Genomic DNA, 22,365 nt, shown 5'->3' with positions numbered 1-22,365 from the left:
TGTGTGGCGCAGGGGTTAGAGCCTGAGGCTGTGGGTTCAAATCCATTACAGCTCCTTGTGACCCTGGGCAAGTCATTTAAATCTCCTCATTGCCCCAAGTACACTAGATAGAGTTTGAGCCCACCAGGACAGATAGGGAAATATGATAAAGTACCTGAATGTAAGCCACTTAGGATGTAAGTGGTATATAAATAATAAAATAAATAAATAAATTTAAGTACTTTGAAAGGTATTAATATTCAAACTAACTTCTTTCCGAGATGTAGGAATGGTGTAATTAGGGGAGATGAATGGAGGTTGCCAGGAGGCAGACTTAGGAGTAATGTCAAGAAATAATTTTTTCACAAAGGGTAGTGGACACCTGGAATGCCCTTCCCGGAGGGGTAGTAGTGTCAAAACAGCAAATTAAAAAATGTTCAGGATAGACACAGACTCAAACAAACAAAAAAATCTGATATTGATCAAAAATAAACAGATATTTTATTCTTAGCAGATTTCTTTTGCTATTGCTCTGTTTCAAGTTTACCACAGTCCATAAACTATGTTTATTAATTAGTAAACATAATGTGCTTATTGTACATAATCATTTTTTTTTCCAGTTTCTGTGTTACAGTGCAAAAATATTTTTCAGATTTTTAATTCCATAGAAAGGGCCATAAAAAAAAGCAGTAGCACAGGCCTCTTCAGACATGAAGAAACATATCATGCCACAAAGAGCAGCACAATTTACAATTGCAGAGCACATTCATACTGCATATGCAGTGTACACCAAGGGCCCTCAACTACAGTCCTCAATGTCCAATCCAACCTGGCTTTCAGGATTTCCACAATAAATATGCATGAGATCTATTTGCATTCATTGCATGCAAATACTGTCTATCTCATACTTATTCATTGTGGAAATCCTGAAAACCAGGGTGAGTTATGGACCACAAGGACTGGATTGTACACGTTACACACAAGAATCGTGCTTTATACCCAATACACATAAGCAGTTCCGCTGTGGATGATGCAGAGAGCCAGAACATCTTAGGAGGGAGAAACAGAAGTTTCATGGGACTCTCACTAATGTGAACATCTCAGACAGTCTTCTCACTGAGGGATGCTGCTTCTATTCCTTAGCTTACTGGCAGAGCTCTTTTAATCGCCTAATGCAAAAGGATAAACCCGAGATTAATCAGGGCATACAGAGTGAATCAGAGATGCATAAACAATTGGGGCCCGATTCTGTATAGGATGCCCAGTCTTAGCAGCCACCTAAGTGGCTTTTGAGAATTGTGCACAGGCGTCCAATACAGATTGCCTAACCACCCTGATTCTCTAACCGACATCCATGTCACAGGGGCTGTTTAGAGAATTGCGTTGCCGTTGAGCTGATTGCAGCAATGGAATCTCCCTGCCATGATCAGCTATGTGGCAGGGAACCCCCGAACCCCACCTCAAGTTGGCCAGCAGGAGGGATACCAACTCCCTCCTGCCAGTACCCCCCCATAACCCGACTCCCCAAAGCCCATCCAGACCTCCCCCCTCATTATATATTTTATCAGCAAGGCCGGCCAGAGGGATGCCTACTCCCTCTGGCTAAAAAATACTGAAGGGGTAACAATCTCAGCAACTAAATTGTTACTGTTGAGTGACTAAATAGGATTACTCAAATACGAAAAAAGTCACTACATGATTAAGTTGCCCCTTCATTCTCTCTCTTCTCTGGCAGTGATACCAGGATCCAGGTCAGGTGTCTGGTATTATGAGCTAAAATGTGCTCTTCATTCCATAAAATCAGGGTTGTCCAATGGTGGTCCTCAAGGGCTGCAATCCAGCCGGGTTTTCAGGATTTCTCCAGTGAATTTGTATGATATATATTTGCATGCATTGCTTCCACTGTATGCAAATAGATCTCATGCATATTCATTTGGGAAATCCTGAAAATCCGACCTGGTGAGGGCTAAGGTTGGATGCCCCTGCATAAAACTGAACCATGGCACATAGGCACTTGGCTATCATCTGTGAGATGGGTGTGGCAACTCAGTTGCTGTCAGTAGGAATAACTACTGTGAATGGGATTGGGTTTACTCCAATGATTCTCAGATTGAGAAGAAATTAAAACTACACCTAAGGCAGTGTCTCTCAAACTATTTTTTTTAATATCCGGCACACTAAACAGAGCAAATGTTTTTCACAGCACATTATAATTGAAATTATAAAATTGCAAAACCAACAAAAAATTAAATTTTAGAGTTACTGGTCTGCATTTTAGCCATGATTAAAGCCATAGCTGAAGGCAAATGGGAATTGAGAATCCAAATCTCAACATATCAAAATGTAAAGTTTGGCATCTGTAATGTTGCTAGTTAAAGAGAATGTTTCAATCTGGAGTAAAATCACTTTGAACACTGCAATGATTGGGTGGTCAGGCGGAACATAGTGCCTTCATGTCTCTGAGCAGAGTTCTAATAGCTATATAAAATATTGACAACTGCTTAATTATTATTTACAAATATTTTTCAGATGCCAAACTTTACATTTTGATATGTTGAGATTTGGATTCTCAATTCCCATTTGCCTTTAGCTATGGCTTTAATCGTGGCTAAAATGCAGACCAGATCTTTAAAAAAATGGGTTGAAACTAAATGTTTCCAAGTCTGATGCAATCATCTTCCCTTGCTGTGCCATACCTACACTCCCTAATATAAAAGGAGCTCTAGTCTCCTTAGGATCAAACTCAACAAAACGCTTATTTTCCATACCCAAATCTTGCATATCATCTCTAGGTTTTTTGCATATTTATTTCTTGCCCTTGCAATCCCTAAACTAAACTACTGCAACTCTCTCAATATTGAGCTACCCAGTTCTCAACTAATAAGATTATGACTTGTACAATGTGTGAGACTTTTTTAAATAGGCCTTTTTATTCCATATACACCTTAAAGACACTTAAACCATCTCATCAGAATTTATTGACTATATCCAGCTACCAGATGATTTGTCTGGATTACCCAGGGCCCTCTAGCTCCACCTTTTGGGATACCCTTCAAATGTATATCAGATTTGAATCCACTCTAGCCAAGTTCAAATCCATGCTTAAAACTTTCTTCTTGTCTCTGGTCTTCCTGAATCATGATTAAGTTGCCCCTTCATTCTCTCTCTTCTCTGGCAGTGATACCAGGATCCAGGTCAGGTGTCTGGTATTATGAGCTAAAATGTGCTCTTCATTCCATAAAATCAGGGTTGTCCAATGGTGGTCCTCAAGGGCTGCAATCCAGCCGGGTTTTTTCAGGATTTCTCCAGTGAATTTGTATGATATATATTTGCATGCACTGCTTCCATTGTATGCAAATAGATCTCATGCATATTCATTTGGGAAATCCTGAAAATCCGACCTGGTGAGGGCTAAGGTTGGATGCCCCTGCATAAAACTGAACCATGGCACATAGGCACTTGGCTATCATCTGTGAGATGGGTGTGGCAACTCAGTTGCTGTCAGTAGGAATAACTACTGTGAATGGGATTGGGTTTACTCCAATGATTCTCAGATTGAGAAGAAATTAAAACTACACCTAAGGCAGTGTCTCTCAAACTATTTTTTTAAATATCCGGCACACTAAATGGAGCAAATGTTTTTCACAGCCAAGCCTGTTGAAATGAAAGAGCATATCATCTGCTAATTGTGTGTAGTCTGCCTAGAGAATGACACAGTGGCTGGTAGCCGCGGGTAACCCACTGAAACAGGAAGAGAAAAAATAGTGGTTGCCATGGGGACGGGGACAAGGCCATTCACCACCCTGTGGAGCAGTGAATGGTCTTGTCTCCGCAGTGAAGTAAGGGAATGCGTGCGGTCACGGATCGCGCAGTCCAGCAGCCCCCTCACACCCAATCGCCGTGTCCTGCCATCTCCCTCCCTTCCCCTCACCTTATGTGGCAAATTTAATTTTTCTTCTTCCAGCGGCACGCTTTCAACAAGTCGTGCACGCAGCTGCTTGAGTTGAATCTTCTCCTCTGATGCAACCAGAAACAGGAAGTTGCGTCAGAAGAGAAGATTCAATTGAAACAGATGTGCACGCAACTTGTTGAAAGCGTGCCGCTGGGAGAAGAAAAATTAAATTCACCACATAAGGTGAGGGGAAGGGAGGGAGGGAGATGGCAGGACATGGCGATTGGAACCAGCAAACGATCAAACCAATGGTTTGACAATGACCTACTCAAAAGACAATACAGAAGACTAGAAAGAAAATGGAGAAAAAATAACCTAGACCACATGAAAACCACCTGGAAAAAAATTAACAAACAATACAAACTACAACTAAAGGATAAGAAAAAAAAATACTACACCAACCTAATAGGCACTGAAACCCAAGACACCAAAAAACTATTCCGAATATTAAAACAACTAACAGACACCAAACCCCTCATGACCACTAACAATAACCAAACCTCAGCCACCCTCTTAGCAGAACACTTCAAGAATAAAATCACAAATGCCAGAGCTACCCTCAACTGCACCCCATTCCACCTAATTGAATTCACAATACATCCCACAGAAAAAGAATCAACAGCCGCAGACAGAACTTGGTCCCAATTACCCAATATACAATGGCCCGAATTCAACAAACTCTACAAAAAGTACAGCTACGCATCCTGTGACCTCAACCACTGCCCACCATATCTCCTAACAACATCCAGTACAAAATTCTGTACTCTACTCCTTCAATGGATACAAAACATGCTCACAGACGGCCTTTTCCCAACTAACCTCAGTGAAATTATCATCACCCCAATCCAAAAAGATCTAAAAGGACCAACAGACCAACTTTACAACTACAGACCCATCGCCTCAATACCTCTATATGTCAAACTAACAGAAGGACTAGTAGCTAAACTCCTCACCACCTACCTAGAAAACCATAACATACTCCATCCCACGCAATCTGGCTTCAGAACCAACTTCAGCACAGAGACATTACTAGACAACACCTCAGCACAGAAAAAGAATGATTCTCATACAACTGGATCTGACCACAGCATTCGACCTGGTAGACCATAACATACTACTGCAAATTTTGGACACAATAGGTATCTCAGATAAAGTATTCTCATGGTTTGAGGATTTCCTAAAATCCAGAACATACAGAGTAAAATCAGATAAAGAAAAATCTTAACCTTGGTCCAAACCCTCCGGAGTCCCACAAGGATCCCCACTATCCCCTACTCTATTCAAACTATGTACTGCCTCCCTCGGGACATACCTGGACAAACTAGGCATAACCTCCTACAGTTATGCAGACATCACTATTCTCATACCTTTTGATCAACCAAAGACCACCATAACAGACACACTACACCGAACACTGGAAACAGTAGCGACCTGGATGGAAGACCACAAACTGAAACTCAGCCAAGACAAAACAAAATTCATCCTCCTCGAAAATAACAAAGCTCCAACTATAACCAACATAGAAATCAACTCGATCAATTACCCCATTCAAACCATCCTAAAACTACTTGAAATGACAATAGACAGTTGATGCACCATGCAACCGCAAATAAACAAAACAATACAGGAATCTTTCGCCGTTATGAGAAACCTGACAAGTCTGTAAATTCTTCGAAAGAACACAATTCCAGCTCATAGTACAATCCCTTATCCTAGGTATACTAGATTATTGCAACATCCTCTACCTCCCCTGCCCTGCAACAACTACAAACAATTCAAAATACAGCCCTAGGACTCGTCTACTCCTTAAGGAAACACAACCACATTACTGAAGCATTCATCAACTCACACTGGCTCCCAATCCAGGAAAGAATACTATTCAAATTCTACTGCATACTATTTAAAACTATAAACGGAGACAGTCCAACCTACCTGAACAACCGACTCATCCATACTACCTCAACCAGACATAGAAAAACTCACACCCCATTCACACACCCGCCAATCAAAGAAGTTAAATGGAAAAAACTTTACGACAGCCTCGTAGCCACTCAAGCAGCAAAATTAGATATCAAGCACAGACTACAAGTTATTCAGAAAATAAATAAAAATCATACTCTTCAAGAAATCCCTGAATAAGTCTTAACATCACAAATACCTCCTTCCTCCTATCTTCTTCCTGACTCTCTGAGGATACCTGCCCTATTCTTTACCTTCACTAATCATAACCACGGATCTCCTTTTGTAACAGACCTACTATAAATCTTTTGTAATCCGCCTTGAACCGCAAGGTAATGGCGGAATAGAAATCTCTAATGTAATGTAATGTCATTCTCTTTTTTTTTTCGATGTAATTTCTATAAGAGCTGAAAATCCAAGTTCACAAAGATAAGAAGATCCAAAGTGTAACAATGCCTTGATTACTTTGTTGCTCAAGTTAGAATAACTACTGCATAAAAAATAAAAATAAAATTACTTGTTGTTAGTGTTCAAGGACCAATTACGTCAAAGAATGATGCTTGTCTGGGCGGTTGTATCCTTAAACACACAGACAGACTCATCTATTCTAATGTATTCTTTTCAAGAAAATTTTTTAAAATAAAGTAAAATTCTGGAATCTCTTTTGGCACACTCAGAATCTCTTTGGGGCATACTACTGTACCATGGCACATAGTTTGAGAGACACTAACCTAAGGTATAGAATCAACTGGGACCTTCTTATTTGCAGGAGAAACTGGTTAAGTTTTCGCATACACTAAATAAGTCCAGACCCTTTGTAATAGAAGTATCAACACACAACAAGGAGCTAGGGAAATAGAAAAAAAAAGGACAATAGTCAATACTAGCAAGGTATAAGCCTTTTAGTCAAACAGCATATATTAAATAAAATCAATCGTAAAAAAACTGCCACAACTATAAGTGCTGACAGCTTACTAACCCACCCTTTTACAAAACTGTAGCGCATTTTTTAGTGCTGGCCGCGGCGGTAACAGCTTCAATGCTCATAGGAATTCTATGAGTGTCAGAGCTGTTACTGCCGTGTCCGGTGCTAAAAACCACGTTACGGTTTTGTAAAAGGGGGGGGGGAAATGCCATATATATTAAGAAATTAATAAAACGGCCATATATTTCAGTATTGACTATTGTATTTTTTTGGTCCCTTGCTCTCTGTTCTGTATTTAAGCATGCTCCATGATACTATTTATAATCAGCTCTGAAAGACTTGTTGAAGATTTCAGGTAGGATAGAAATGTGCTTGGCATATACACAAGAGGACTTTTCTTATCGCAGCACCTGTTATGGAATGAATTGTCAAATAATCTTTCTGTTGCAGTAATTTCTCTTGCTTTTTAGAAACAGATTAAGGTTTTATGATTATTTTAATTCTGTATGTATATCACTTTTGATTATTTTAGATAAGGCAATTAATAGGCACATGTATCAAATTAAAGTTTGGAAGTGAAAGAGTTTAAATGGAGGATTTTGCTTAGCAGTAAAGGGGACAGGGCCTAGTGCAATATCCACACATTTTGCTATTCACTGATTATCATTTTAGTTGCCTCACTTACTGTCATTAACTTAAATGTCATCATTTTCATCAATGATTTGTATAATGGTTCATAGGTGTTGGAATGGGGGAGGCCACAGGGGCCATGACTCCCCTCCTCCCCAAAATTGGCATTCAGAATCAGTTATGGCTCTACCCCCCACCTATCTTCACCTGGCCACTGTAATTTTAAATCTTTGGGCAGCTGCCGTGCAGTGTCACTATAGAATGAAGATTTCCAGGACAGGCCTGCTCATTGACACTGTGTGGCGCCTGCCAGAAAATTTAAAATTACAGCAACTGGGGAAGGTAGGTGGGGGAGTCAAGAACTGAAGAGAAATGTGGTGCCACAGGATCCTGCTGGGGCTAGGGCAGAGCCTTTGGGTCCCCCAAACAAAAGAGCATTCTATGCTTCTTAGTGATTCATTAGGACTTAGTTGGGTGGAATTAGATTATTCTGCCCCCATCAACTTCCTGCTAGTTTCATGGCATAGCTCTAAGACGTGTTTAATGTTATTCTCATTTCTTAGAACTGCAGTGCTGCAGTCTTTTCCTACCATGACATGTGAGCAATGCATTATGTGTAATGTAGTCTACATACTACCGTCACCCCTGCTTACCTGTATAAGCTTTCTTTCTAGTGGTCTTTTCTCCTGCAAGACCTCCCTTTTCCTCTCATCTATATTTGAATCTTTGTCTCACTTTGTACCTCCTGGTCACTTCTACAACCTTGACCTTATGGGGCTGCAAAGATATGACCTCTCTCTGCTACCTGTTGCCAAATTCTGTCCCTATTGGTCTCTTCCTTTCATCCCTCATAACCTTATGGGTGTTCCCTGTGGATAAGAACATAAGAATTGCCACTGCTGGGTCAAACCAGTGGTCCATCACACCCAGAAGTCCGTTCCCACGGTGGCCCACAGGTCAAAGACCAGAACACTAACTGAGATTAACCCTACCTGCGTCCGTTCTGATTCAGCAGGAACTTGACAACCTTGTCTTGAATCCCTGGAGGGTGTTTTCCCCTATAACAACCTCTGAAAGAGCGTTCCAGTTTTCCACCACTCTCTGGGTGAAGAAGAACTTCCTTATGTTTGTACGGAATCTATCCCCTTTTAACTTTAGAGAGTGCCCTCTCGTTCTTCCTATCTTGGAGAGGGTGAACAACCTGTCTTTATCTACTAAGTCTATTCCCTTCAGTATCTTGAATGTTTCTATCATGTCCCCTCTCAGTCTCCTCTTTTCGAGGGAGAAAAGGCCCAGTTTCTCTAATCTCTTGCTGTACAGCAACTCCTCCAGCCCCTTAACCATTTCAGTTGCTCTTCTTTGGACCCTTTCGAGTAGTACTGTGTCCTTCTTCATGTACAGCGACCAGTGCTGGACGCAGTATTCCAGGTGAGGGCGTACCATGGCCCGGTACAGAGGCATGATAACTCCGATCTCTTCGTGATCCCCTTCTTAATAATTCCTAGCATTCTGTTTGCCCTCTTTGCCACTTGTCGACCAGTACTTCCAAGACTCTTTCCTGGGGGTTCTCTCCAAGTACCGCCCTGGTCATCCTGTATTCGTGCATGAGATTTTTGTTACCGACATGCATCACCTTACACTTATCCTCAGGGTCAGTCACACTTTACCTTCCATCTACAACACATGTAGCTCTATTCCCTGAACAGAGGACCAGCTTTTTTTTTCCTGAGGCTATCTAACCACACACACATGAATAATTCAGCATTTCACCTCTGGAACTTGGAGAATCTTACTATTTTCTCACCTCTGCTACAAAGCTTCTGTTCTTCAAGTTCAAACCTTCATTTTCAGCTGCAGTATTCAGAAGTCCACTGACTGTGAGTACATCTACCATATTTACTCAATAAAGTATATTTCAGAAAATTATAAGGACTTTCCATGTGTGTGTTGGTATGCTAAGGTTTAACTGTTTGGAAAGTATAGCCTATGTCCGCTTAGAGCAATGTTTCTCAACTTCTTCAAGCCAAGTACTCCCTAAGCTTAACAAATACCAACCCCCACCCAAGCTCCACACCAGACCCACTCCTAACCCCACCCCCATAACAATAGTACTAATTGTAAAGCAATTTTTTCCATCCATTTTTTATATACAAACAATATAATCTTATTAATACATAATGGTAACCACAAAATTAAAAAAACTCCAAGCACACTGTAAGCACAGAAAATGTTAATTATCATTTATATTTGGGGGGAGGGGTTTCAAAGAGGTCAAGGCAGATGACTTTAAAATATGCAATCAGTAACAACTACAGAAAAATAGACAAATATAGAACAAAATATAGACAGCAGATATAAATTCACAAAACTGACACATTTTGATCACTAAATTGAAAATAAAATTATTTTTTCTACCTTTGTTGTTTGGTGATTTCATGAGTCTCTGGTTGCATTTCCTTCTGACTGTGCATCCAATATTTCTTTCTTTCTATCTCCTGTACTCTTCCTCTCCTCTGGACCCCATTCTGGACCCCTCTGGACCCAATCAACATCTCTATCTCTCTATCCCTCCATGAGTTCAACTTTTCTTCCTCTCTCCTCCACCCCTATTGGCAATGTCTCCCTCTCTCTCTCTCTCTCACACTCCATCTGTCTTGAGAGATCAAGGCATCTCTCCCACCCCCTCTATTGCCACATCCAACATTTCTCTTTCTCTCATCCCCTGGATCATGTGCAGCATTTTTCACCACTGCCCACCAGCCCCATGCCCTTTTCTCCTTCTATCACCCCTCTCTAGCACAATGCCACATTTCTCCCTCCATCACTATGTCCAACATTCCTCCCACTTGCATCCCCTTTAATCTGTCCCTCTGTTCCCTCTCCACCACCATATCCAATATTTCTCCTCTCATCCTTCTCTCCCCATGCATCTCTACCTATCTCCTCTTTCTATATGCCCAATTTTCCTCTTTCTTCCTTTCCCTCTCACTCATACACTGATACCTAACAATTCTCCCTTTCTATTCCCTCCCTCCTGTCCCAAGTTAGTGCCCACTTCCTCCTTCCCTTCTGTGTCCCATTTTCATGCCCCTTCCCTTCCTTCTGTGTCGAGTTCATGCCCCCTCCTTGCCTTCCAGCCTTCCAAAATGAAATTGCATGCCGGGAATCCCTGCCTGCACCCACCCTTCCAAAGCCAACCCGACCCATCCGCAGAAGCCAATCCCTGCCTGCCCCGCCTGCCCCCCCCTTCCCATAGCCGACCCATCCACAGAAGCTGATCCCTGCCTGCCTTGCCTGCAACCCCTCCCGAAGCTGACCCGAACCGTCCACAGAAGCCGATCCCTACAGGAGTCCAGAATATTGATACTATCTCTCTCTCATGTTAATATATGTAAATGCTTTCTCACCGACTGCTTCAGGGCCTCCCATGAATGATACTCCATCTGCAGGACCTTTAACCTCAGCCAGTGGGGCTGGTCTGGAATAGCGAAGGCCATGACAATTTTCAAAGTGATGAGGATGTGCTGAAGGAAGAGCAACAGTAACCATGTTAATTTTTGTGAAGGACAGTAACCAGGAAAGATTTGGGGGCTACTGCTATGCTTATGTGGTTAAGAAGCCTGGGTTTGAACCAGGAAACTATTTGAAGATCATTTGAAGGCCAAACAAGGGATCACATTGGATATAGCTCTTGGGCATGGGATCTGAGGGTACTACAGTACTGAACCTATCTGTAGTAAAGGACTTAGGAGAAACTGCATATTCTACAGAGTAGCTGTCTATTGTTGCCATACTGAGGAAGACTGATCTTTTTAAAGTGACCCAGTTAACTCTTTTTTTTTTCTACTGCTGTACTTTCTTCCCAACTCACCATGGCACATATTTATTAAAAGTTGGCTCCATATTTTGAGTTGCAAAACCCTGGACAAATGGTCCTGCCCTGTGCTACCTCCAGTCCCACCCTAGCCCTGGCAAGTCCCACCCCATTCTGACCCCATCCCCACCCCCACATAGCCTCCTCTCTTCTTCCCCAAGAAGCTTCAGCCGTGTCTGGAGGACCTGGAACATGCGCGGATGTGTGTGACATCATCCACACATTCTCAGAGGTCCTTCAGATTTGGCCAGAGCTTGTCAGGGCTTTCTAAATACCAGACAAACTGCCAGGTTTTGGAAAGTCCATCCAGGCTCCTGGACAATCCTCTTAAAAGAGAACATGTCCGGATTTTCCTGGACATCTGGTAACTGTAGTCAATAAGGCCCATCTTCTATGTCAGCAAAGATTCTACTAAACCATCATGCCCTCATGTCTCTTAATAAGGTATCTCCCAGAATTTCAGCTTTTGGTCTCCAGATGTGGACAGACAAAATGCATAGACATTAACTTTCAGAGAATCCTTCTCAGAGTAAAGGAGGTGGTTTAAAAAAAGTGGTGGAGCTGCTGCAGTAGCACAAGGAGAGGAACAGTGATCAGATGGCTGGAGCATAATTTTTAGATCTCCTAGGAAAACCTTCAGTTTTGTACCCTACTTTTAAGAAGAAACAATTTTTATTGACGACTATGTGAAATAGCCATACAATATACACAACAATGAAAACTACAGTCATAACTTTAGAAGAATCCCCACAACCCTCCCCCCACACTCTTAATAAGTAATTACAGTTTTGTCAGTGCCAAAATACTGAACACTGCACATACGACCAAATGAGTATAGACAGAGAAATACACCCCCCCCACACACACACCTAAGGAACCATCCCCCAATTCTACATTGAAAAACAGGTCTAACAGCTCCCATAGCAACATGAGGAACAAGCCCTCCAATAACATTAACAGTGTAGTCTAAAAAGCTCCCAACAAAACATTCACCTTCCCACCCCACCAGCAATATCTCCCGACCTATAATTATAAATCATTGAACAAAAGACTGCGTCCCTTTTGATGCAGACTTCAAATAAATGGATCCCATACTTTCAGAAAATGTAATTTGCCTTTTCGGGAGCCTCTAACCCCCTTTACCCACATCACAATTAGATTTTGATAACTAAATTCAATAATCATGGTCATATAAACATTACCCATCCCAGAAATATCCTGCAAAGATAAATAATTGGACATTGGACATATTTTTAAATATTAAAATTTTCCTTTTTTATCTATCTACCGTATCACAGAAAGGTGGTATATTAAGAATCTAATAAAACAAAAAAAATTGTGTGGCTAACAGGATCTGCCATTTTGCTTTGTCACAGCTGCTCGCTGCTGCCCCCTAGAAGCTGCTATCCTAATCCATTGTCTAGTCTGCCGAATGGTTAAACCAGCCCTGCATCCAGATTTTATTATCCCACCTTCATGAGAGAAGAAAAAAACCTAGATCGCTTTAAAGGCCTTCTCAAGAGCCATTTATTTAAAGACGCGTTCAAAACTTAAATTCAACACTTTTTCCCTTCCTTCAACTTCCAAAAGAAACAACTTTTAGCTTCCCCGTACCTTCTGTTCTTTCCTTAATTTTCTTTTCTATATCAATTGTATCTCTTCCCTACTTACCTTTCATTTCACGTCAGTAAAGTTCGACTCATCTCATATTAGTTATGCTATTTGTTTTAAACACTGTTTTAAATTGCTCGTTATAATTATTTGTATTTTTATTGGTTTCATTCATTTTAATCCCCTTTATACCCTACCTGTAACTCATTTAGAAGCTCTGATAAACAATGGAATCAAATTTTAATAAAAACTTGAACCTACTGACCTCTAAACCAATGGCATATAGGAGGGATTGCTCTGGAGTCATTCCAAAATCTAGACAGAGCTCTTTCACTTCAGGGGAGATGGTGATAATGAAGCAATTAGTACCGACTGCAAAAATACCAAGCACCTCAAAGGCAACCTGGGGAGGAAAGCAAAAAAAATAGCTCATACCACAAATGCTAGAAAGCAGGCCTGTAACATCTAAACAGAAAAGTCAGGAAGGAGCTGGAAAAACAAGGAGGTCATGGGAGAGGTAAGTGTCATGTCATTAGCAAAACCATTTCTGTTTGTTTTCTTCAGGATGTACTTAACCAACCAGCTCTTGGGGTCAGCAATTTCCAAAAAGTATTTACTCAGGCTGTAAAATCAAACAGCCTGCCAAAGGTACTGATAAAGGTACTGATAAAAAGGGTTATGAGTAAATTATCATACATTTCATTTTTTCAATTGTGTGCGTGCTATTTTGCTGCTCCCTACCTCCCTTTCCCACTCATCCACAAATCAACAAATGCAGAGAAGTTGTCACACACATTTCACAGATGCTGTTTTTTTGCATAGGAAAGCAATGCAGGCTGCTCCCCTATAAAAAATCTAGCCAAAGTACATGTCAAAAGTACCGAGTAGTTTGCAAGGAATGCAGGAATTTGAATATCACTCTCCTTTATGTTTCATTAATCCACTCTTGGTAAGTGGATTCCAACATCAAACTTAAAGTTGGCTTCACAATGTATTTGATTAATAAACTCTTGGTATATCTCACACATACAAAACACAGAATGCAATTAAAACATATAATAACAAAGCAGAGTTCAATTCCCAGCTCTGATTTTCCACGCTTCCCAGGAACGAGGGATACTGTAGAAGCAGTGCTCACAGCTCCTGGGGGGAAAATGAATCATGCCCAGGGTCAATGATCTCACGGTTTTATTTATTTAATAGCTATTCTAAGAACTAAACTACCCTGTGAACCGAAAAAAAAAACCCACACCCAAAATTATTTTTTTTTTGTTGTATCTTCCACAGAACTCGGCCAATTCTTATGAAATTTAGTGTGCCATGTCCTGAATGAAGTTGATTTAAAATGTAAATATTTCCTACCGCACCACAACACTACCATGTGAAAATGAATTGTTGCTATGGGATACACACAGAAACACTACCGTGTAAAAATTGAATTGTTGCTATGTGAAATTGCAGCAGCAGATGATAGTTTGTAAACAGTCTGTATCAAAATGGTTTTCACTATAGAAGACTGAATTCTTTTTTTTTTTCAGTCAAATTTTTATTCATTTTCAAAATTACATAAAGTGTAAGTACATATTCAATCAGATAATCAATACAAATTTCACTTACATTCTATCTTTGGTTAATTACATAACTTCTTACCCCACCCCCTCCCATCCCTCCCTAACACATAACTAATAATCATATAAATACACATCAATACCACAATCCCCACCCTACCCTTTTAAACTGATATATTTAAGGGAAACGTATCCAGTTACTCTGTACAATATCTTGTCAATGGTTTCCACACATCCTGAAACTTCTTAAAATATCCTCTTTGCAATGCAATGAATCTTTCCATTTTATAGATGCGACATAAAGAATTTCACCAAAAGGTGTAATTCAATCTCCTCCAATCCTTCCAATTGTATGTAATTTGCTGAATGGCAACACCAGTCATTATTAGCAGTAATTTATTATTATTTGCAGAAATCAGAATCTCGGAGAGAGCGAGACCAGAAGGCTTTGAGCATGCGCAAATGCTCAAAGCCCAGACAAGCCCAGCACAGGGAAGAGGGAGGATCTCCCTCGCACCGCCCAGCCCAGCCCAGCCCAGGCGAGGGAGGATCTTCGGGCACTGGCACTGGCACGTCCTGTGCATTGGTGCTGGTGCTGGTGCCGGTGCCCAATCGGTTAAGCGATGTCTTTGCGGTGCGGGGGGGATGTAGGATCGCGGGGGAGGGGGATGACGCGAGCGGGGGGGGAGGATGCCAGTTCGCAGGGGGGATGCCGGATCACAATGAGAAAAAAAAAAATTGTATAACGCGCTCACACATATAACGCGCATGGTTATACTCGGTTTGTAAAATCGTGTATAACGCGCGTGTTATATGCGTGAAAATACGGTACTCATGTGGATTAAAAACTGGTTGGCGGATAGGAAACAGAGAGTGGGGGTAAATGGACAATACTCGGACTGGAATGTTGCAGGGTTCAGTGCTTGGACCCATGCTCTTCAACATATTTATAAACGACCTGGAAATTGGTACAAGTGAGGAGAGACTAGCAGAGAAAGCAGGAAACTTCAAACCATTCTTCAAGTATGTGAAGGGGAGACAACCTGCCAGGAAGGAAGTGGGACCCTTGGAAGATGGAGACAGGAAGGGAGTGGTAAAGGAGGAAACAGAGATAGCTGAAAGGTTAAACAAGTTCTTCTCGTCAGTCTTCACGAGAGAGGACACATCCAATATTCCAGAACCCGAGGAGATCTTACATGGAGACCGGGTTGGGAAACTGGTCAAACTAGAGGTAAGCCGGGAGGAAGTCCTCCGTCAGATAGACAGACTAAAGAGCGACAAATCACCAGGTCCGGACGGCATCCACCCAAGGGTACTAAAAGAGCTGAGAAACGAAATAGCAGAAACTTTTCGCAAAATATGTAACCTTTCCTTAGAAACAGGGAAGATCCCAGAGGACTGGAAAATAGCAAATGTCACGCCCATCTTCAAGAAAGGATCAAGGGGTGACCCGGGAAATTACAGGCCGGTGAGTTTGACCTCGGTTCCGGGAAAGATGATGGAAGCACTGATTAAGGACACCATCTGCGGCCACATAGAAAACAATGGGCAGCTGAAGGCAAGCCAGAACGGCTTCTGCAAGGGAAGGTCATGCCTCACGAACTTGCTGTACTTCTTTGAGTGAATAAACAGCCAGATGGATAAAGGGAATCCAATGACATCATTTACCTTGACTTCCAAAAAGCCTTTGACAAGGTACCCCACGAACGGCTGCTTAAGAAGCTGTGGAACCACGGGGTGCAAGAGGATATCCACCGATGGATCAAACACTGGCTGGCAGGCAGGAAACAAAGAGTTGGAGTAAAGGGTCATTATTCAGAATGGCAATGGGTCACGAGTGGAGTCCCACAGGGGTCGGTGCTAGGACCGCTTCTGTTCAATATATTTATTAACGACTTGGAGACAGGGACGAACTGTGAAGTCATTAAATTTGCGGACGACACCAAACTCTATAGCAGGGTTAGAACCAAGGAAGACTGTGAAGACCTGCAAAGGGACTTAACGAGATTGGAAGACTGGGCAAGAAAATGGCAAATGAGTTTTAACACTGAGAAATGCAAAGTCATGCATGTAGGGAAAAAGAACCCGATGTTCAACTATAAAATGGGGGGATTGTTGCTGGGGGTGAGCAAACTTGAAAGAGACCTGGGGGTGATGGTGGACACAACATTGAAAGCATTAGCACAGTGTGCGATAGCCTCAAAGAAAGCGAACAGAATGTTGGGTATCATCAAAAAGGGTATCACGACCAGGACGAAGGAAGTCATTTTGCTGCTGTATCGGGCGATGGTGCGCCCACATCTGGAGTACTGTGTCCAGTACTGGTCGCCGTACCTCAAAAAGGACATGGCGGTACTTGAGGGAGTCCAGAGAAGAGCGACAAAGCTGATAAAAGGTATGGAAAACTTCTCATACGCTGACAGATTGGAAATGCTGGGGCTATTCTCCCTGGAAAAGCGGAGACTTAGAGGAGACATGATAGAAACCTTCAAAATCATGAAGGGCATAGAGAAGGTAGACAGGGACAAATTCTTCAGGCTGTGGGGAGCCACAAGTACAAGGGGGCACTCGGAGAAATTGAAAAAGGACAGGTTTAGAACAAATGCTAGGAAGTTCTTTTTCACTCAGAGGGTGGTAGACACATGGAACGCACTCCCAGAGGCTATGATAGGCCAGAGCACGCTACAGGGGTTCAAGGAGGGTCTAGATAGGTTCCTAAAAGAAAAGGGGATTGAGGGGTACAGATAGAAGTAGAGGTAGGTTATAGGATTAGTCAGAAACCACTTCATGGGTCATGGACCTGATGGGCCGCCGCGGGAGCGGACTGCTGGGCGCGATGGACCTCTGGTCTGACCCAGTGGAGGCAACTTCTTATGTTCTTATGTTCTTAAGTGATTAAATTTGCAGATGATACAAAGTTATTCAGAGTAGTGAAGACACAAAAAGATTGTGAAGACCTGCAACGTGACATAAACACGCTCGAGAAATGGGCCGTGACATGGCAAATGAGTTTTATTACGTGGATAAGTGTAAGGTGATGCATGTCGGTAACAAAAATCTTATACACGAACACAGGATGTCCGGTACCGTACTCAGAAAGACCCCCCAGGAAAGAGACTTGGGAGTACTGGTCGAAAAGTCAATGAAGCCGCGGCGAAAAGGGCGAACAGAATGCTAGGAATAATTAAGAAGGGGATCACGAACAGATCAGAGAAGGTTATCATGCTTCTTTACTGGGCCATGGTACACCCCCACCTGGAATACTGCGTCCAGCACTGGTCGCCGTATATGAAGAAGGACATAGTGCTACTCGAAAGGGTCAAGAGAAGAGCGACTAAAATGGTTAAGGGGCTGGAGAAGTTGCTATACAGTGAGAGATTAGAGAAACTGAGCCTCTTCTCCCTTGAAAAGAGGAGACTGAGAGGGGACATGATATTTTCTTTCTTAAAGGACCCTCGGCCACAAGAGGGCATCCGCTAAAAATCAGGGGCGGGAAATTTCATGGCGACATCAGGAAGTATTTCTTCACCGAAAGAGTGGTTGATCATTGGAATAGACTTCCTGTGCAGGTGGTCAAGGCCAGCAGCGTGCCAGATTTTAAGAATAAATGGGATGCGCATGTGGGATCTCTAAGAGGGTAAAAGTGGGGGGAGGATCATCAGAATAGACAGACTTGACGAGATATAGGATATCTGGGAGGATAAATTTAGGGAAGGGGATCTTTAGTGTGGGCAGACTTGATGGGCTATGGCCCTTTTCTGCCGTCATTTTGCTATGTTTCTATGAAACATTCAAGATAATGAAGGGAATAGACTTAGTAGATAAAGACAGGTTGTTCACTCTCTCCAAGGTAGAGAGAACGAGAGGGCACTCTCTAAAGTTAAAAGGGGATAGATTCCGTACAAACGTAAGGAATTTCTTCATCACCCAGAGAGTGGTAGAAAACTGGAACGCTCTTCCGGAGGCTGTTATAGGGGAAAACACCCTCCAGGGATTCAAGACAAAGTTAGACAAGTTCCTGCTGAACCAGAACGTATGCAGGTAAGGCTAGACTCAGTTAGAGCACTGGTCTATGACCTAAGGAGCGGACTGCTGGGCACGATGAAGCACTGGTCTGACCCAGCAGTGGTAATTCTTATGTTGAAACTCCATCCAGATCGTCAGCATTTAAATCCACATTATACTCGCATTAGGCATAGCGCATCAAGACATTATCTAATAACATAGCGATGCAATGGGGATTGCCAACATCCTTGCCATTCAACCAAAATGAAAAATGAAGGGCTCCTTTTACAAAGCTGAGGTAGAGGTTTCTACTTTGGGCTGGTAAAGCAAATGCTCCAACACTCAAAGGAATTCTATGAACATCAGAGCATTTACCTCGTTGACTCGCAGTAGAAACCTTTACTAAGGCTGTGTTAAAGCCAGTGTAAATAAAAATTTAGTCTCCCGTTTCATTAATTTTAACAAAAACATCAAAATAATAAAACTCCATCTAGAGCAGGGGTGTCAAACTCAATCACATAAGGAGCCGAAATCTAAAACATATCTTATGTCGCAGGCCAAATTTTTTATTAAGATACTTAGGGGTCCTTTTAGTAAGGTACGTTAACCGATTTAGCACACGCTAAATGCGCACTTTAATAAAAGAGCCCCTTAATCTTAGTAGAAGTATAGGGTTACAATCTCTCCAACCCCACGCCAGCTCTGTGATGTAAATGAAACAAATAAAAAAGACTTTTCCTCTCACTTTGAATTATTCTATGCCAGGTATGACTATTGTAACATAGTACAGTAAATACAAGTAACATCAAGTTCAATTTGCTTGCAAACCCTAAAGAATCCAGTGGCTAGGATTCTCTGCAATGCAAAACATAATAATCATTTAACTCCTCTTCCTAAACACCTTCTTTGGTTCCTGATTGAATAAAGAGTAAAATTTAAAAATCTAACATTGGGGGGAGGAGGAGCCAAAATGGTGACTGGTTCTTGACAGTGTTCTACCATTCTAGCTTGAGTTTTACCTCAGAAATTGCTGTTTGGGACGTCTTTGGAATCAGTTTTCTTCTTCTTTGATGCCTCAAACCAAACGGAAGGGAATGATCAAGCCTGTTCCACAGCTGGCTGCGTTGTCACCTCCATTACCGTCAACAGTTCTTCAGGTGCTGGATCACATCGTCGCCAAGGGAGGAGCGTTTGACTCCCTGGTCCATGATGTCTCCTTATCCCCCCCCCCCCCACCTGATGGCTAACATCCCACCGTGTCTAGCAGAATCGAGGGGATTGGCACCAAGCTCTGGGAAACTCAAAGAAGTTAGGCCAGGATGTGGAATTGGTGAATCCTTATCCTTGAAGGAGCTGGTCAAATTGGAAACATTAAAGAAGCTGGGAATGCAGCTTTGGAATCAGTAATGATTCTGGAAACAGTTTAGATAGCGATAAAGAAGCCACCCCCCCCCCCCCCGATCCACCCTATCCTGCTACCCAACCTGTTCAATTAATACCTAACTGCATGTAACTATGTTCAATTAATGTGAACCGCATGTACCTATGCATGTATCTATGCATGTAACTATGTTTAACCAATGAAAATCTGTCCAATTAATACTTAACTGCATGTAACTATGTTTGATCATTGTGAACCGCCTAGAACTCACCGGGTATGGCGGTATATAAGAATAAAGTTATTATTATTATTAGTAGTATAAAAGACTGCACAGGGCAAAGAGGGGCCCAACATCGCACAACCATCTCCAGGTGCAGCAATCAGGTACAGCGCAACTCCGCCAATATTAAAAGGAGCCGCACTGAAACTGGAGCCATGCCGCTGCTGTAGCACGTTCCCTCTGCTGTGGTCCCACCTTTCCTCTGACGTACAGAACTGTGGCAGAGGGAACGTGTTTCAGCGTCAGGGCTCCGATTTCAACACGGCTCCTTTTAACATTGGCGGAGCTGTGCTGCACCTGATGGAGGGAGGGCAGGATCGGCGGGCCAAATCTCGGTGAAGGCAGGAATATTTTGGCGGGCCAGAGTTTGACATGTCTGAGCTAGAGGTTATGCAAATATACTGCATTCTTCTTTAACAACATAGTTCCACATTAAATGTTAGCAAGTATTTCATCAGCAGAGAAAGCAGTGGAAATGGACAATGAGCAATCCACAAGAGCCAGCGGTATGAGTCAAAGCCTTGTTTATTTTAATACAGGTCGTACAGTAACAAGTGGCATTAGCCATCGTAAAGCACCTCTGTAGGTGTGATTCATGTGAAAGGTGGATGCTGGAAATGTAGGTTTTGAAAACCCTGGCCTACATTTCCGGCGCTACATTTTCCGAAGCCACTATTCTATAAACAGGACCACCACAAGATTGACATGCAATCGGTGGCCGGCTGTGCCGTTTATAGAAACCCGGCCTAAGACCATATTTTATAAACAGCGCCTTAAGTTAGGTGCTAGTAGGTGCCCTACTGGCATCTAGCTTACATGCAACGCTCCATTTAAAAATAATTAAAAGCATTAAAAAATTCCAGGCATCTTCTGGTGCCTAAAAATGGCACCTGCATCATGACTACAGAGGCAGTTTATGATGCCTAACACCACTGTAGATATAGTTAATGTGGGAAGAGGCATTAGATGTTGTAAATCGCCTCTGAAGGCATGATTCAATGTCTGTTCCCCCCACACTTCCATTCAGTGTCTGTCCCCAGTCTCCCCCACACTTCCATTCAGCGTCTGTCTCCCTTTCTCTACCCCTTCCATCTACTGCACACCCTCTCTCTCGCCCCTTCCATCCACTGCCCTCTCTGCTCTTTCCATCCAGTGTCCACCCTCTCTCTTCCATATGGCATCTTCCATCTTTCTATGTTCCTTCAACAAACTGTCCTATGCACCGTCTCTCCTTTTTACATGATTCATTTCAGCTTCACACCCCCTCCATTTTTCTGTCTCCAACCCTTCCCCTATGCTCTGGCATCTTACTTTTCTCCTCTCCTTCCTTCCTTCCCACTCAATCCCATTGCCTGGCATCTCACTCCTTTCCTTCGATCTCTCCTTCCCCTCCATGCTCTGGCATCTCCTCTCCTTCCTTTTCCTCTGGTCTAGCATCTGTCTCCTTAGTTTCCCTTCCCTCCCCCCATGCCATCACATCTTTCTGCTCTCCTATCTCCCCCTCCCCCTCCATTATCTGGCATTTTCTCTTCCTCCCTCCCTCCTTGCCTCTGGTCTGGCATCTGTCTCCTTCCCCCTCCCTCCCAAGGTTTTGGCATCTCATTCTTCTCCTCTCCCTTCCCTGGTCTTCCTTCTATATCCTTCCCTCTCTCTCCCCAATTGGGTGTAGCAGCATTTCTCCCTCCCCCTCCCTGACTGGCTGGTGAAGTCAGGTCAGATCAGCTTCCCCCCTTCCACTCCATCGATGACCTCTTGCCCATTGCTTGTAAGCGAACTGAACCCAAGCAGCGGGGCTCTAACATTGCATGCACAATGGTTTCCCTTCTCCTCCGAAACAGGAAGTTATGTCATTCATGTTTTAGAGGAGAAGGGAAGCCAGCACGCGCAGCGTTAGAGCCCCCCTGCCTGGGTTCAGTTTGCTCTAACTCTGCGCACACCAGCTTCCCTTCTCCTCCCTCCCCCTCCTAATGTAACTTCCTGTTTCAGAGGAGAAGGGAAGCCGACATGCGCAGTGTTAGAGCCCCATGGCCTGGATTCAGTTTGCTTGCAAGCGAGAGGGTAGCAAGGGAGTGGAAGGGAGAGAAGCTGATCTCACCATGCCAGCTGACCTTCCTGCCCTGTTTGCTCCACCCATGATATTTTGGGCCCGAGGCATGTGCCTACTGGGCCTACCCTTCAATCCAGCCCTGCAAGTCAGGATT

General features: G+C 42.8%; 1 protein-coding gene across 3 annotated transcripts in view; it reads right to left on the bottom strand.

Moving 5' to 3' along the window:
* Positions 1-461: 461 nt before the first annotated feature.
* Positions 462-22,365, bottom strand: part of LOC117359105 (anoctamin-10-like) — a 151,943-nt gene continuing 130,039 nt past the window's right edge. For all 3 annotated transcript variants that reach the window (XM_033941285.1, XM_033941286.1, XM_033941287.1), the window contains 3 exons: positions 13,196-13,333; positions 10,853-10,969; positions 462-1,148 (listed from right to left, as the gene is read on the bottom strand). In XM_033941285.1, the coding sequence (XP_033797176.1) occupies positions 1,119-1,148; positions 10,853-10,969; positions 13,196-13,333 (285 nt within the window). In that variant the 3' untranslated portion in view covers positions 462-1,118. The remainder of the gene's footprint in view (positions 1,149-10,852; positions 10,970-13,195; positions 13,334-22,365) is intronic.

Source organism: Geotrypetes seraphini, chromosome 4 (assembly GCF_902459505.1).
Source record: "Geotrypetes seraphini chromosome 4, aGeoSer1.1, whole genome shotgun sequence".
In the NCBI taxonomy this organism is placed as follows: domain Eukaryota; kingdom Metazoa; phylum Chordata; class Amphibia; order Gymnophiona; family Dermophiidae; genus Geotrypetes; species Geotrypetes seraphini.
The sequence above is the reverse complement of the archived record's forward strand: the minus strand, read 5'-3'. Positions and strand labels throughout refer to the sequence as shown.